General features: G+C 38.0%; 2 protein-coding genes across 2 annotated transcripts in view; one reads left to right on the top strand and one right to left on the bottom strand.

Moving 5' to 3' along the window:
• Nucleotides 1-18,683, bottom strand: part of rtkn2b (rhotekin 2b) — a 35,496-nt gene that overhangs the window by 6,155 nt on the left and 10,658 nt on the right. The gene's annotated exons all lie outside the window — the stretch shown is intronic.
• arid6 (AT-rich interaction domain 6) lies at nucleotides 10,410-14,359 on the top strand. Its single transcript, XM_041058584.1, has 6 exons — nucleotides 10,410-10,569; nucleotides 11,261-11,417; nucleotides 12,036-12,088; nucleotides 12,417-12,514; nucleotides 12,597-12,753; nucleotides 12,902-14,359. Exons 1-6 carry the CDS (start codon nucleotides 10,558-10,560, stop codon nucleotides 14,270-14,272), a joined length of 1,848 nt encoding a protein of 615 aa, XP_040914518.1. The 5' UTR covers nucleotides 10,410-10,557; the 3' UTR covers nucleotides 14,273-14,359.

Genomic DNA, 18,683 nt, shown 5'->3' with positions numbered 1-18,683 from the left:
ATTTGAGATTAAACACACTGAATATTATATGTCATATCCTAATCTTGATGTCATGCCACACGGGTGTGTCAGTGCAGGCAAAGCAATGCAAAAGCTTGAGCCACAGCTCCACTGTGTGGCGAAGCAATGAACTTCCAACACTTGAACTACTGAGGACTATTGTCAGCAAGTCACAAACACAAACACAGCAACAAAAAGTATAAAATCTCTGGTAGATCAAAATGGTTGAAGGAGCATAAATGAAGCCTTGTTGTACGTCTTTCATGAGTAATTCAGTACAAATGTTTAATAAATTACTATTTAGATATTGTTTTACACAATGTGTTGGCCAGACTATATCAAAGTAAATAATTATAAGAAGATCCTGGCTTAAAATTGAATTCATGTTCAGTCATGAGTAATAATATGATGCACACCCCTTCAAATAAATTTTTATCCAAACAAACATATAACCTTCACTGATACTTACCCTTGGAACAGACATATTACAATCCTGGGCAACAGGTTTTTCCAGCAACTGTCTGTACAGGTGGATGAGTAGGAAGACTTAATGACAGTAATAAAAAAAAAAAAGAAGGGCTCATTGTCTTCGTGTCATAATTCAGTTCCGTGATGCGTTCAGTAACCCTACAGTCTTACCACGCAACAGGGCTATCATCATGTTACATGGCTGTAAATATATTTTCATCCTAAACTGCCAAAGCAAGGTCCTGTAATGGAATGCCACCACACTAAAAACATTAAATGCTCCAGGAAGCTATGCATTTCATGTAATCTGGGTGGATACCCTGATTATCACTTCCTGTGTGGTTTCCTGTCTCTGCATCACACTCAGATAATTCAGATGAGTTAAATTTGCTTCAGAGTGGCAGTAAGTAAGTGTGAGTCACACTTGGTCAGGCAGTCTGTCGCTTCTAAAACTGTCTAAAACGCACAATAGCACAAAACTGCAAAGAATATTGTTACCAATGCTACAAAAGCAAACAGCAATGTGTAGACGTGTAGAGCCAGTTTGAGAGCTGGAACAGTTTGTGACTTTTTTTTTTCTATATCTCAAGAATCTACAACAAAAGGTTTTCAAGAAGAAGCTAAAGAGGTTCTTGAAGGCATGCCTGATTTTTTTTTTTTTTTTTTTTTGGAATATGGATTTTTGGACAAACTGAATTGTTGTCATTGTTTTGTTTTACTTTTTATTAATACTATTGTCAGTGTTATAACACTGACTCCAGAAAGAGCAGTAGTTGCCAAACTCTGTTGCCAGGACACACATGCAGGCACACTTGGACAATGTGGCGCATATTTGTGCAATCAGAGTCATCGCAGGAAGGGTGTGAGGTACTGTTCGAACTTTGCATGGGCGACTCTTATCACCCTCATCACTGAGACATGGCAATTCTAGTTCAAGTTGAGTTGCAGAGCACTATTTTGTCGAAGCACATTTCATTTTGGTCACATATCAGCGATTTATGTGGAGATAAAATATTAGATTAATGAATTTTAAGTCATAGACATACATGCACTACTAACATTTATTTCGATTTTCTTGTAGTTCTCTGCAACACAGTTTTTATCTGCTCAAATTGTTTGGTGTTTGTGAAATGGAAAATGAGTTTGTGAAAACCATGAATAATTCACACAGTGTCATACACACTGGTGAATCTTGTTTTTATTTGTGGATCATGAAACATGCATTTGTCACCAGGGTTGAGACTAATTCCACTGAAATCCCCTGTTACATATGTGCACTAATGCCTGCCTGTCAGCATCAGTCACTCATTCTTTGTTTTCATAAACTAGAGGAACAAGTCATAGCTTCTGTACAAAGAGCTCTGAGTACATATGAGTCTTTAAATCCCTCAGGTGAAAACAAATATCAACATTACATACCAAACGCCGCTGTGCTATTTGGTACATTTTATGGTACACTAGTTGTTCTTATCTGATAAGGTTCTGACTGTGCTCGAGCGTGGCTGTGCTCCATGTTCTTGTCTATACCACACCCACACATGTGGGCCTTCATTTCAAAATTGCAGCTATGTTCTGTGATAAACATCACTTTCATTGTACAGCAAAAAAGCTTAAGTCACAATAAAAAAACACATCAGTACAGCTTAACAGGAAGACACAATAAACAGATAATAGATAGTCAGACAGTTCAGCTATGTCTATGTCCTTGCACTCGTGAAAGATAATAATAGTCATGATAATGACAACAATTTCAACAACAACAACTTATTGTCACCTCCTACACATTTCTGTTGTCATAGGTATGTTTCGCCATAAAATAGATAATAATATGTTTTACTTACATCATAGATTTGTTATCGTTATTGCACAGCAGCCTTTGTTCTTACTGCACTCCAACCTCCTCGAAAATACTACCAAAATTCAGCAGACTTACTACATATTGGTCAAAACTGAGTTAAGACCATAAGTTGACATTTTGATTTCTGTTTTAACACATAAAAATTATTTTGCCTTTAAAAGGTTTACTTTTTAATTCTTTTTACATTAAAATCTATCCTTTGATTCAAGTGATATGGTGTCGTTAAGGTATTTTAATGAATCAAATTGTAAAGTAATTCCAATTGATTTATATGCGAATATTAAGACTAGATGGAAAACTTTAACAAAAACAGCTACATTTTATTTCTATGAATGATGAACTGCAAATGATAAATATTTATTTTCTTAAATAAACTAGTTAAGTACACAGGAAAGCTAAAAGAACACATTCTGTTTGTAGGTACTGCATTTTCCCAGATTAGATTATTCAGAGGCAGAATGCAGTAAATTTTCAAAGCATGTAGCTCTATGGCAGATATTCAGTCTGAAAAGGTATAGAATGAAAGCTTCACAGCCTCTGTATCTGTTACAGTTTTTCTGGCTAACCTAAAATCTTAAAACCCCTTTTTTTCCTCAACTTTATTGCTTCTGTAGTGACTGAGGTGAGATGAAAGGAGCTACTCCCACACCTCTTCATATTAAAAGCCTTTGAGACGCCTTCATGTGAATTATGTTATTTCTTTTTCCCTTCATGTGACAAATCCCAAAATCACTGTTCAGAAAGACTGAGTTCCACAGTCCCAGTAGAAAACATCATTTGTTAAACAAAGAGGCCCACATCTGCTCGGGACAGTTATGCACTTTAACTTGAAGCTTGTCATGATCTGATGTGTGGTAAATGAAGCAGAACATGAGAAACCACACCCTTGTGTGAATCTCATCCAATCTTCCATAATGATATGCGTCGCTCCGTAGGCATCTGATTACGTGATCAACAATCCAGTGGATGAAGGATACAGTACAATATATTTTATATAAATCTGAGCTGGTAAACAAGCAAATCAAGCCTATTTCAACACATAACACACTTGTTGCAGGACAAGGCAGAAATCAGCATAAAGGGAAAGAGATAAAACACATTCAAATAGGTTTCTTCAAATTGGAATAAAAAACAGACTAATTTAAAATTTTAATTCTTTTAATCTATGGAGACAGAAAAATTGTGACATTGTTATTGTTCTGTGCATGCTGCTCAAAAGTACCTTTAATATACTATACATTCATAAAGTTCAGTGTTATATAAATTGGAATAGTATTAATATTCATGATGCTTGTTTCTTATGTATAAGGGAAAGTCTGTTGATGTGTGGTGAAAAGCAGTGTCAGTGTATAGCCTTATGTAAACCTTAATTAAACCTAATTAAACTTAATTAAAGTCAAAGATCTCTGAGATCAACAGAAAGAAACAGGTTTGGTGGAATCCTGAAGGGGAGAAAATCTGTCTGGTCTACTTCCTCTATTATTGCTCATTAAATGATGAATCAACACTGCCCATTAAAATATCCTTAATCTTTGATCTCTCCCTAGATGATTTTAGAGGTAGCTTTGGCATGTGAAAGTCACTCTTAGGGAGGAAGTCCAGACCACATAACTTATTAAACAGTTTGTAGAATGGAGCTGTGAAAGATGTTTCCTTATTCAGTTTAACCTGAATGTCCCAACAAGTGACTCAGAATCTAAAGTTTTCAAACCATGATTTTAATAACTCTTAAGAAGCGTGTTTAAGAAATATAGTGGGTTTTATTTCTCAAGATACAATTAAAAATTGTAGAATTATCACGTTTTACTGTCTCTGGGATAATAAATAAAGAGTGACAGGGGTATATTACATGTGAAATCCCCTCTGACTTGGAAAACTTGATTCTACCAAATAAGGAGACATCTCTTAAAAGCACCACCGGGTTTAAGGATTACTTCGTGCAATCAATTTTGAAATATTCACTTATATAACACTTTCATTTTTATTAGCTACAGATCAGGTGTTGAACCTCCTGTTTCACCGGAATGTCGCAAATCATATTAGTTTCACATGAATGAACAGGTAGTAACTCACACTTCTTCAGATTCAGGTCTAGACCTTAGGCGTTGGGCATTTATCAGGCTTATGGGCACTACAGAAGCAGTAAAAAAAAAAAAAAAAAGGCCAAAACCAAACTGGTTCAGAGCTCTGAATAAAAGCTCTATGGTATCACTAATCTGCAGCAAATTGTTTTTATAAATACGAAAAACAAATAATAATGAACCAGCACAACTTCTTATTCTCCTGCATTTGTCCAACACCTGATGAGTGAATTGGTGCAGCTGCATTTTAAATGTCTGCTGCACCAGTGTGAGCAGGTGATTCTTTACGCCCTTTCAGAGGAGATCGCAACGTAGCTCTGAGGCATGAAACCATGTGTGCATGTAAAAATGATAATAAAAATAATAAATCTTTTTCTATGGAGCACTTTTCAAACTCCAAGTTGCAAAGTTCTTCACGAGGCAGCAAAATTAAACAAGACAAGTCATAAAAACAATGAGATTTAAAGAGGGAATAGAAACAATTTGGTGTATAAAACCAGCTCAACTAAAACTGATTTTTAAAACGTGATTTTTAAAAACAGCTGTTTATGTCTGCATGAGTACTGGTAATGACTTATGGTGCATGACAAATACGCAACCTGTTCATCACCCAGACTGCTGTAAAACTAGATTCCCATCAGGGTATTATCTTGTCTGTCTTGGTTACACAGTCAGGCAGCCAGTGCTGCGTCACAGGAATAAGTACAATACAGGAACTATGTGATGAGGAACCTCATGACAAGCGTTGAACTGCTCTTTCTAAAAATAATGTTCAAAGTTCACTCTCCAACTCGTGTGATTTATCTGTCTTATTATATTTTATCACAGCTGACCTCAACAATTGTGTTTTATCACTGTGCGAAGAAAGATAAAATTTAAAGTTAAAAGTTTAAACCTTGTCAGTGAAAAAAGAACACAGCCACACTGAGCAACAGTGAAGCTAAATCTTAATAAAATATTTGTCTAGGTCTACTCAAATAATTTATTCAAGTGATTCATCCACAACTAAGTAAACAGATCTCTGAACTAAATCCATCTGATTTACACTGATCAGTGTTTGATCTCCTTGTGCTGTATATCATGCAGTCTTACAGGGTTACACTGCTGTGGTTTGTTACTATTAATACCAAGCTGAAGTCAGATAATGGAGTCTATTTTTTCCTCCTGTATGGTTAGACATGCCTATAAAAACCACTGTAACTATTATTATAAGAGATTCTTTGCGATCGCAGACACATACTCCTACACTCCCACGCAATCCAACAAACTGACCTAAAAGTTTTGCTTATGATCACAGTATTAACAGACGATAAGTGGATGTCAATGATGGAAACACGAGTGTGTTTGGAAAAAGGACAACTAGCCTATTTTCACTGCAGACATTTTAACATGTACACCTGAAAAATCTTCAGTTTGAAATCCATCTTGCAGTGAGACGTGTCTGTTTCATTTGCAAAGAGCACTTGCATCCACCTTTTGGTTTGGAGTTGTTTGTGTTAAATATCAGAGGGAAAATAAGATTTCTTGTCTAATTTTTGTGAAATCGCCTTTTAGTATTTTGTCTGTTTTAATTTTTATATACTTTGGCAACAAAACAATATGATCTTTCAAAATTCTTGTGTTTCATGTGAGTGTACTGTTACCAGAAATTCTTCTTCACTCTGTAAACCTGAAGCCTCTCATTCCTTGTGAATAACAGTACACATTGTCTCACTAGACTGATGATCTGTGACTCAGTGAGGAAATGTGTAAGGTATTTGTAGAAACAATGTTCAGATTTAGAAGGATTTAGTTGTCTCATTTCTAGAAGCGATGTGTATCATAGACACCGGTATAAATAAATCCTGTCAGGTGCCACACAGCAATGTGGATCTCATTTCCTGGAGTATGGAATATCACTGCTACGACATCATGTTAAAAGCCAGTTTTCACTCAGCTGACTTATTCGAATTGTATTGAACTAAAAAAAGACAATTTGAGAAAGTGTTTTCTGTGCTGAGAGAATGTCGACACCTTTTGTCTTTGCACCTTGTTCCCAGTAAAAGGTGTATTGCAATTTTGAAACATGACACCAGACAGTAATCTTCCATCCCTTTTGCATTTGATTGGCACAGAAAATATGACGTTTTTTAGGTTGTCTTGTAAGGATCAGACAGTGGTGGCGACTGGACCATCTTGGATTTTTGAATCAAGGGGAAACTATGCATAAATTTGTTTTTTTTTTTTCTTCTTCAGACCCTTTGAGACCAACTAGCAACAGATATGTGTCAAATGGCAGAATTTTATAAATAACACATTCTACAATTAATTTGGAGCAGAAACCAGCTGAGACAAAAAGAAGTGGAGCAGTCTGACAATACTAATGTTTTGCTCTATATGTGGCTCAGTCAGAACTTTTGTTCATTCAGGAGAGGCTGTTCCAGCTCTGTGAAGGTGTGATGCATATGAGCTGTGCATGGTTCTTATATACATTTTTATATATATGATGAAATTCTATGTTTATGCAAACAGCCACTCACACTTTGTCTGCCAGTTGACACTGGGCAGGTATCGTAGCATACAGTGGGGCTTTGTCAAAGCTTTTTGCTGGAAATGTCAACCAGTATGTCAACCAGTTGACATACAGCAGTGAATGAAACTCAACTACATATTAAAGCTTTGGTCGGTAAAAACAAAACAATGACCTAAAAGAGGCTAAAAAGTTCTGCCGAGCCACAGGTGGATATTAAATTTAAGTGCTGTATTTAACTTCTACCAAAATTAAACAGCTGCCTGTGGCCACAAGTGGCAATTGCAGGATAATGGCACATAGAATTTACTTTCTTGAGTAACCTGCTTTAAAGACACCATGCAGTAGGTGACCTGAATAAGCTGAAACATAGTTCAACAGTAGCACAATTTCAAACCAGTCATAAAGTCAACAAATGTACTTGGTAATGTCAGTTACACAAAACTATATAAGAATTTGTGAATTAGCTAACATTATCCACCATAAGGTGCAGGTCACACAGACCAAACACAACTGCAAGAGCAAAACCTCTGAGTCTTATCAACTGAGAAACAGTACGTTTTATTGCTTACGAAATCAACTTTTCTTTCGCAAGAGGAAGATTGTGTTAAGTCCTCTAACAAAAGTTACAAAGTCTCGCTTTAAACAAATCAAATTGGATTAATCCCTTTTAATTAATCAAATAGAAGTTCAATATTGGTTGCCAGCGTCGCCCAGGGTGGATCTTCCCTCTGCTGAGAAACATATTTGGTTTTCAAACACTCCATGAAATGCTAAACTCTCATTCTTCTTTGCCAGACACACACTTGACTCTGGCATTTTGGCATGATGTATGAGTTTATGTACTGGGTGTGGTTTTATACAAGCAACCACTGCCTGCCATGGGAACCAAAGCAACGAGATGAAAACTGTTTAACATAAACAGCACCAGGGATTTTTTTTTTTTTTTTTACTATTTCCTGGTGGCACTAAAGAATTTGTTGCAAAAACATAAATTGATTAAGTTAGGTAACAAACACTGATGATGTCTGATGATTCACAGGGTGTGAACCACATACTAACGATAACAGTCACATTTTCTGGTTGTTGTTGTTTTTTTTTTTAAGCAATAATCAGACTTTGGGAAACTGCACAGGTCCCTTCTCAACAAGCACGTAACACAGAGAAGACATGCCAACAAAAGGTTATCTCTTTCGTGACAGAATGTTTGATGAGGAATCAAACATGAGATGAGGAATGAGGAATTCTGTTCATACCAGCTCTAAATTACACTCCTTTGCAGAGGCCCTTCCTCTGACTGGTGGGTGAGTAACACTGCTAGCAGCTCGGCCGTGTGTGGTCTTCACGTCTCAGCTGACTTCTTTCTAATTTTTCATAAACACATATTATATTCGTCATATTACTGGGAGTCTGTGCTAGAGAATGAAATGTATCTTAAACATATGCAGGGAGGGGACATGTATGTTAAAAGATAGGTATGAACATTGCAACAGGTTATGCTCGTTGTGATTATTCAGTTTCTGAGGAAGTGATGGGGGACAAAATCCCGAGTTAAACAAATAAAACGTCTATCTTCCAAACTTTCAGCTTGTTGAACAGGTGTTAACAGATTTTCATTACTTCTTCCTACTTCCTTCTTACTCTTTCCCTACAGTCTTTTTTTTTTTTTGGTAAGTTGGAATGTATTGATATTTTCTCTGTCTGGCTCTCTGACAGCAGTGATACAGGGAACAGTTGCTTCCAAATAAAAGTCAAAACTAATGGCCTTTGAGCTACATGCAACAGTATTCAACTTCCATATTAATGTTCCCTATTGTTCACAGGGAAGTGATCGTATTGCTGTGCTGTTTCAGTATGCATGTAATCGGCTGAATCCAGAGCGGATTAATATTCTTTAGTAACTTTCACCCATTCATCTTTCTTCCAATAGCCGTGTCAGGTTTTCATATTTGTAAGCGTAATACAGTGAACACACTTCTATCATGTTCTGTGTTTTGATAAGGGCAGTGCCACACCAACAGAACACCTGTGAAGTGAGCCTTCAACAATACAGACAGTCAGAAAACAGGCCTCAGGCTTCATTGCAGAGAGATGTCATATTCCTTTGAAAACACACTGCAGCCAAGATTAAATTCTGCGAAGAGAAACCACCAACATCATTTAACAATAATTCAGCAGTATTTCCTGTTTTATGGTATTAATTCTTTTTGCCAATTATAAAGCACCACCCTCATTTTTGGCTGAAATGCAACAGAGGGATCAGCCCAATAAACGCAGTCTATCACTGACTGACTGACTGAGTAATAAACTTCCAAACGTTGGACTTGGCCATTGATCTTTCAAAATGAACTGGGGCTGACTGACTACTGGCTAACCTACAGTCTTAACGGGCCATGTTTCAGTCACTATTTCACACTAGCTCCGTTGACTGACACCAGGAGCAGAAAAACGTTAAAATGAGAAGAGCTTTATAAGGAGTTTGTCTGTGTTTAAATACTGTGTATGTGAGCACAGAGAGTAGGAGAGAAAATCTGGCACTGAACACAACATACAGCGTTGAATCGTGAATGGAAAACTTCCATCTGCTTTGTGTGAAATGTGTACTGCTTTGAAAGACGCATTCAAACTAAAACAATGAACTCCAAAAGAGGCCCATCCTCATCGCTCTAATACAATATGTCCCAACCACTGGTACAGATGGATAGCCATCAAAATCTGACATTTATCAGATACTCCTCTCCTCTGAGATGCATGATTGAGCTTAACCAGCTACTGAGCTCAGACGGCTCAACTCGGAATGCAGTTACTGATAACTGATAACAAAAAAAAAAAACAAACACTACCAGTTCATTACAACCACTGCAAAACTTTTTTACATAATACATTTGTGAAATAATAATTATAATAATGACTGTTAATAAAAATCAGGGCTAATTGAAAATTTGTTCTGTTTGAACTTTAAACAATGGGCCGATCAAAATGTCACATTTCGTGTTTCCACGCTGATAATTACCAAGCTCAGTATGTTAACATGCTGTACATGCCAAAAATTACTGTTGGCATGTATGTCAGCATTATAATATAGCATCATAATACACACAATATACTATGCTAAATGTAATTACCACAACATCAATAAACATTTCCCTCTGCTGTACTGTTTTCAGTGTCAAATTCTGTCATTCATACTTGATATTCATCATCTCCTAATGATGGACAGATACGATGGTGTAGTTAATGGGCTCTCATTTGTCCTCTAGAGACATGAAAATATCCAAACACTACTCCATGTTACTTGGATATGATGGACACTAATTTCCACTGGTTTCCTTGTTATTCTTCCAATTTATGTGGACGTTTCTAGTGCATTGTTTTCGGGCACATGCTGGGGAGCAGGTTGAACTGGTCTGACGATGGAAATCTCAGCAGGAAGACGTTAGAGTCAGCACTCCCCCTGTAAGTTTCTCACATTGTCACACAGACACTAAAGACAGGTGTGTGACAGACACGGCACTGATAACTGGCAGCAGTGATTTCTAGTCTGTGTTTATTTCACTGGAGGGAAGACCGGCCTGTATAATGCAGTAGCTTGTCGCCTGATCATCAGGACAATGAGATAATACGATCCATCCTTATTCTTAATGGAAACACAGGTGAGGAATATTTATGATACAATCCAGAACAGTTGCTCTATGTGGGTGATCAATTACGTAATTTAAAAAAGCGATGGTGCCGGGATTTAGGATCCTGTATTTCAGTGAATGTGCTGCTGTCACTATTTAGTTTTGTCTAACATGCATTTGACCAGCGTTATTTCTCTTCTATTCTTCTATTATCTCTCATTCTGTAAGTACATGTGAAAAAAAGTGAAGTGTTTGCTTTTTTCCATATTATTCGTCATATTCACATTATATTCATGTGATTTTCATGTGATTAAACAGCATGAATATGATGACAGTAATACGATAAAAGTTAAAAAACAAAAAAAACAAAAAACAGCATGTGCTACAGTACAGGGTAAACAACGGACAGGGAACGAAAGAATGCGCTGACACTATTTTTGAGTGTTGTATCAATGGCGCATTGTTTCAAGGGACAGGGTTGACTCCACTAAGGCAAGTACAAACGTGTGTAAACTTTGATATATGGACAAAACCTGGACGTGTTTGACAATCATCAGTCAAGGCCATGGGCCTCAAAACTGTGAGGCATTGTCACCGGAGTGCGTTTGCTCAAGTAGATCATATCATCACAGTTCTGTCAGAGAGGAAACCGTGATATGATCATTCTGAAATACCTAAATATTAAACATCTGTCATGATGATCGGGTCACTGTGTTCTCAGACACACATGGAAATGGCGCACAGAGAGACCCAAGAGGAAAGAACCAAAGAGGTGGCAGAGGACATCACGGAGGAACAATTCCTTAAAGATCTCTACCTTTTCATGAAGAAGAGAGATACACCGATAGAGAGGATCCCACATCTGGGCTTCAAACAAAGTACGAACACATACTATCTATCACATTCTAAAGCACAGTTTCTGAGAGTCAGAACTTAAACGTTTTATATACAGCAGTTAGTTAAGTATATAATTGACTAGTATTTGCTTGTTTTAAAACATAATTGAAAAATCCAGCTGATGTTGTAACGGTGAACCGATCAGTGCACACACAGGAAAGCATGAGATTCAGTATTTCTTTACTAATGTATGATTTAAATAATTAAGTCAAATAATTAGTCAAATGATTGATTAGTTAACTGACAGAAAACTAATCCACAGCTGTCTGATATTCAGTCTATCATTTAAGTAATTTCTAAAGCCAAACATTTCCTAATTCCAGCTTTTCAAATGTGAGGCTTTGCTGCATGTCTCTGTTTTATGTCAGTGTAAACTGAATAAACTTTGGGTTTGGGCCGCCAGTCTGACAAAACAAACAACGACAACATGTCAGCTTGAGCTCTGAGTTAAAGTAACTCCGCATTTTTTCCTTTTTTTTTTTCTCTGCCGGTTCATAAAATTGATTAACTGAGAAAACAATCACCAAATTCAAAAGCAGGTACAAAATTCTACTTGACCTAAATTCTAATCATAAAGTGGATATTTTCTTTATTTTCAGTTGACTTATTTGTGATGTTCAAGACCGTCAGAGACTTGGGTGGATACCATCAGGTAACCAATCATATTTCTGATTTACCATTTGAGTATTATTATTATTATCATTAGTAGTAGTAGTATAGGTATTAATATTAATAGTAGTATTGTTAATACATTATTAGAAGTATATTTAGTTTTGATAACAATGAAAATCATTACTTATTTACTTAATAGTACAAAGGCAATACAGGGAAATTAACTCATGCTCTAAATGCTGTGGGATAAGGCACTGGTTCATACCATGTTCCTGTCCCTATACAAACGTGGAATATAATAAATAATCATAACATATTTAATTTCTAATGATACACTTGTAAATAATGAATACCCTGCACTGCTCCAGGTGACTGCTCAGCAGCTGTGGAAGCAAGTTTACAACAAGCTTGGCGGAAACCCTCGAAGCACAAGCGCAGCCACCTGCACTCGCAGACACTATGAGAAGTGAGTTAAACAATGCGTGTACGTTTGTCAGGGTGGTTTGTTTTTAAAAGGGTTTTATCTGATCCGTGTGCTGTTTGTGTAGGCTGCTTCTGCCGTACGAATGCCATGTGAAAGGCATATTAATGAACGCCTTGCCTCAACATCAACAAAAGCACTTCCACTATGCCAACTACAACAAAGACGATGAAGATGGCCAGAGACCAGCCAAACGCAAACTGTTATCAATACGGCTGCATCAGGTTGGTCTCATTTTTCACTCAAACAAAATAAAGTTACCCAGCTTGTTTGCAGAAACACAAATTTAGACAAATTTTATTACAATTGAGTAAATAATTCCAAAATGTCAAACTATTTATTCCACGTTTGACGGATTTATCTTTTCAACAGAGTCCTCATAACCTCCCTTCAGATCCACATGGGAGTGTCTTCTCTGTGCCACACCACTACTCTCACTACTATCACCCAAGCCACGTAGTTCTGCCCCCGTATGTCCCCATCTCCTCCTCAGCGTTGACACCACACGCACCCCCTGCCCCCGAGCCCCAGTTTGCTTTCCGTCCATCTTGTCCAAACCCAGCAGACACGGTCAGGAAGCCGCTGGAGCGTTTGCGCCTCCTGGCAGAACAGTACAAGACCTCATCTGGATTGAATGAGCCCCTGAACCTTAGCGTTAAGGCACCAAGCCAGGAGACCAACAGAAACCCTGCCTCATCTTTCTCCCCACCTTCATCCAGCAAGAACCCAAAGTTTCTGAACAAACCCTCCCCTCTGTACACCCCTCATCGCTCACAGGTGGTGATAAATGAAGGATGTGACACACAAGATGTTGAGGCAGATGGAGGAGTCACACCGTATTCGTATCCTGCAAAAGCAGGAGAGGCATATGTCATTGACGTCAAAGCCATTACAGCCTCAAGCAGCCCCACACATGACTCGGCTCCGACAGTGAGAACAGACGAAGGTGCCAAAGCAACGGCACAAAAAGCCAGCTCTCCAAAAACAGACTTTGCAGTGCAGTCAAACGAAGAGCGGGAGGGCAGCCCAGAAGTAAGGAGGCTCAGTCCCAGACACACTCTGCCCAGCCTCCCTCAAGACAATGGAGGCAAGATGGAAATTCAGATACCACTTTCTATGTTTAACAGCTGGCTCAGGCTATATGGGTCCTCGGCCATGATGCAGGTAGCTGAGCAGCTACATACTCAGGAGGAAGACTCTGGACAAAGGAATTACTCCTCGATAGACATCCTCCCCACCAATCTGTCATTTCACAGGAATCCCCAAAACTTGAGTCCAGCTCCTGAGGATCTAAGTATCAGGCAGAGGAAAGTACCAAGCCCCACACCAGCCATGCAGACTACTGCGACTCACCACAGTGCAAGCCAAAATCATTTCACCAGCTCCAAGCCTTTGCCTTCAGGTGGCCTTCTGAAAAACGCATCCATCCGGGACGTCTATCCAGTTGATCAGCAGGATATCATGACATCGTACAACTCCAAATCCTCAAACTGCTGGGACGCCTATGACAAAGAAACTCGTGCTTCCCACATCCACGGGAAAACTGACTCTAGTCCCCTCACAGTTCAGCAAGACTTTACAGCCAGTAAATCCTATAATGAAGACGCACCCAAAGGAGGGAAAGAGAGGTCGGAGACCGGGCCCACAGCTGTGCTAATGGTGAACTCTGGCTCTGCTTCTCTGTTGCACCTCACCCCTGCAGAAGTGATGAAGCTGAAGGAAATCATCTCGAGCTCATCGTGAAAATCAGTTCACAAAACTACAGTGACGCTCCAACACCACATTAAAGCTGACTGGCTTATTTATACATTATACTGCAACTTCTTTCTTCCTATTTGTATAATCAAAATTACTTGTCTTTGAATTTATAAAAAAAAAAAAAAAAAAAAAAGATAATTTAAGGATTAATAATTCATAAAAAGCTGAGCTTGATTTAAGGACAATGTGGTCTGTTAAACTTTTTTATGCATTTTTTTTTTACAGAAATTTCTTCTTTTTAACTTTTTATTGTAATTATAATGTAAATCTAAATAAATTCACATGAATCAAAGTAAATGTTTCATGACTCATTTTTTGATTGAGTGATCCCGTTGTTATCCTTTCATACACAGGGTTTTTTTTTCTTTTTTCCTTTTCTTTCTTTATCTGCAAAATAATCACTGGGGGCAAAGAAGAAATTTGGGCACAACAATAAAAAGAACAAGTACGACTCGGATCCCTTCATTCGCAACAAAGAGCTGTTGAAAAGAATTGGGTTTTTCAAGAGCGTGACATCACTATTTAAGAGGTGTGTATCAAGCATAACAGCCATTATTGCCTTTTTATGGCTCGCAAAGAGGATGAGGCCTAGCTATATTCAGAAAGAGGTGTGGTAACGATACCAGCACCACGACTTTATTCCCACCAGACTTTGCCACTACTGATATTTTTAGGCTGTGCACACCTGCGTCATTAAAGTCGTTTCCTCAGGGAGGGAAGCATTCTCTGTTTACGTCTGTTGTAGTTCAATAAGCGTGAACGACAACAGACGCTTTGCTCATGAACTTTTATACTCAAACCTCGTATTTGGCCCTTCTGGCCTTTATCAACAAACTGTATGTAAACACCGGAAAATCTCTTAAGTCAAAAGAGGACACGTCAATTGTGCTTCAGTAAGCCTTGCTTTTATTTGTTTGTTGTGACTGCATGCTTGAAGCTTACATGTGCAGACTACTATTGTGTTATTGTTATTATCGTAATTAAGATTCTCAGATTCAATAGGCGATCTGTGGAATGTTCAGGTGTGACAATAACATGCTCATGATTGTCACTTTGGATGGTGACTATTGTGTGTACATTTGGTATTTACGTCACAAGGGATCTGTGATAACTATTATTCCTCACTATCCTAAAAATGTAAGTCATCAACGGAGGGAACATACCGACTGAGCTGTCTGCTTACAAGCTGATTCCACATTTTCTATTTTTTGCTTATTTTGTTCACCTTGTTACCTGCTCTTTATTCCATTAAATGCATCACTGAGGTTTCGAATAAATGATAGTGGACATTTGTGAAATCCTGTATGGACATGTTTAGGAAAGAACTGTTTTTCTACCGCAAGTCATTGCGAAAGTGTGAGTAGTAAAGTTTCCAAATTAGGTTATCAGAAGCAACAAGAATAAGAAATATTAAAAGAAGAAGAAATATTTAACATAAGACTAAAAACTTGAAACTATAAGTATCACTTTACAGAATACACTGTGTTTATGGAGTTATCTGTAATTTTAAATAAACAAGACACATCGAAAATGACTGTTCATTTTGAACGTGTTTAAATCTCCTTAACTTTTTCAAATGTCTGATGTTAACAGCTCTAATTGTGGCACACTGAAACTGTTTTGTTGGATTGTTGCCGTCATTCCACACACATGACAACTGAACCCAAGTATTGTGTTTCTGTTGGACTGAACCTGAAGCAGCTGAATATTCAAATTATTCTTGGAACCAAAATCAAAGTTGTTTATTGACTTTTACTTGTTCCGCATTGCTTTAGATTGCAGGAAGGCGGCTGTATGTGTCAGGTAAAAGCCAAGAAGCTACATTTACTATTGAAACACCCTCGAGGATGTGTGGTTATATAAATGGTCTATGTCCTTCATCATGTCGGCATCATGAGCCCACTGGACACTCCGAGGGGTGCGTCAGTCTGAAGGATTTCTTCTGATAATATTTGCATTTTGACTCAGCTGAAAATTAGAAGCAGGCCAAACTGCTTCTGTGGTTTCAGGCCCAACTGCCTCTGTAGTTTCAGTAGGAAAAAGCCTGGCTGCCAAAGCAAAGTAACAGCTGGATTTATCATAACTAAAAATACAGACATGTTTTACAACATTATTAGTTTGAACAAACCTTTAACAGCATCAGGAAACATTCGAGCGATGTTCAGTGTTAGTCCCTGTATCAAATGAACTGTAAATCAATTTGAGAGTGATAGCAGTGATAGCATGATTTGTTGAAATCATCACATCAATGAACAGAATCATTATTAGATGGTACTTGGTTTATGTGTTGGTATCTCTTGAAATATAAAATATTACTACACAGTGGTACAGTTAGATTTTTCTAGTCAGTGTTGGGTTGGGATTTTCGACTCACACTCACATTTTTCATTCCTTTTTCTACTAATACCGGGTACGCGGTTAAGATTCACAGAGGAGAGGAAGAGGAATGAAAAATAACTGATGTTACAGTAAGTTTGGATGTGTCCTCTGTAGATTTTGAAATAGCATCATTTATCATGTCCATGCTTGTTTCCTTGACCACGCATGGTAACCACACAGAACAGTTTCTCACTCCTCCTGTGTAACCGTGGCAGGATCATCAATAACTGCGAAAAATAAAAACAGAGAAAACTGTAGTACAAGGTAATTTAAAAAGATGCCAGCATTCTTAAATAGAATCACATGAACTTTGCTTTAGTCGTTGCAATCTATTTTTGGTTTTGCTATCTAATGATCTGTGTGAAATTAACTGCAAGGCAAGTATGTAGAGTTGAAAATCATTTCTCTCAACACACACAGACACACACCCCAATTAAAATTCTAGTTGATAACAACAGCACAAATCACACCTTCCTGACATGTGGAACTAATCATGCACGTATCTGTCTAAACCGCAGCTCGAACTGTGAGACTGCCAATTTCTTTTTGGTGCATGGTTTGGAATGAGGAACTTTCAGTTACCAGAACACACTCAAAACGGTGTTTGTCTGATCATTGTGACAAGGATGTGAGTACATCACTACGCTGGTTGCATTCACCTCCTGGCTGGAAATGTATGGATATTTTAGTATCCAGTTTATCTTTATTATCCATTGATGAACCAGTCATCTGGGACAATTAGTCTGCTTGCACTTTCAAAAATTCTCATGAGCAATTCAATACCCAAGTTAAAAAAAAAAACAAAACTGTCACTGCATACATTATCACTGTGAAGTACATTTCATGCCTCAAACAGAAAATCACCACTAAGACACAAACTATTTTTCTTAAAGCTGACATGTTAAAATCATGCAGATCAGAACTGACAGTTAGAAATCAGCAGTGACTCATCTGCCTTTCCTCACAGCCACGGTACAGTGCAGGAGTGCGGCGTGTCAGTGGAAAAACCCTACATTCAAAATACACTATCAGCAGACGAAGATACTGTTGACGTCATACAATAAGCATGTTAAGGCTGAGAGAGTCAGATATGTTTCTGATTTTTTTTTTACTGCTCACAAGCACCAAAATTCTTTTTAACATTCTTGATTACACTGTAAAAGGACCAGATTTTTGAGGTTTTACCTCATCTAGTGTTGATGAGTGAGTGTTATTAGACTTTAGACAAAAATGACATGGCATTAGACCCAACATTCCCAATCCTGTTTCCTCCACAGACATCTCCTGCCCCAGCCGTCTCATTTTCAGACATTTCAACCCAGTTTCTGCAAAACTAGTGGACACTGTACACTTGAAACACTTTTCTAGTCCAGTTGATATCATGCCCTCTAAATTTTTATTAGAAGTTTGTGATGTGGTTGTTCAAAGTCTGCTCAATATAGTGAACACTTCACTTTCTAATGTCTTCGTCCGTGGCTACTTCAAGACTGCCTGTGTCCAGCCTCGTCTCTAAAAACCTGGCCTTGAGTCCTATGTCTACAGCTTCAGACCAGTTTCCAAGCTTCTGTCTACTGCCAAAATCTTAGAAATGTCAGTCTCGTGACAGCTCACAAAAGCCCACAGAAATTGCTTCTCAGAATCCCAAATTACACAACTGCAGCTTCTGATACGATTGATCACGGTATCCTGATAAACAGTCTTCAGTGTTGTGTTGGTATACCTCATACAGCCTTATCACGTGGTTTATAGCATATTTGCCTGATTACAAGCTTTTCTTTTTTATTTCAGTGGGTTAGTGGCCCCGGTAACACGTGGAGTGCCCCAGGGTTCGATTTTAGGGCCAATCTTTTTTTTCACTGTATATGCTTCCCCAACGTCAGATAATACAGAGACATGGTGCTGCTTGTCATTGTTACACGGATGATACTCAGATGATAGTATCATCCCAAAGAAACCTCTGATCTGTCCTGTCGATCAACTGTCTTGTAGATAGTTAATCATTTTCTTCAGCTGAAAG

Source organism: Toxotes jaculatrix, chromosome 16 (assembly GCF_017976425.1).
Source record: "Toxotes jaculatrix isolate fToxJac2 chromosome 16, fToxJac2.pri, whole genome shotgun sequence".
NCBI lineage: Eukaryota > Metazoa > Chordata > Actinopteri > Toxotidae > Toxotes > Toxotes jaculatrix.
Note: the sequence above shows the minus strand (reverse complement) of the source record. Positions and strands in the feature narration are given on the sequence as shown.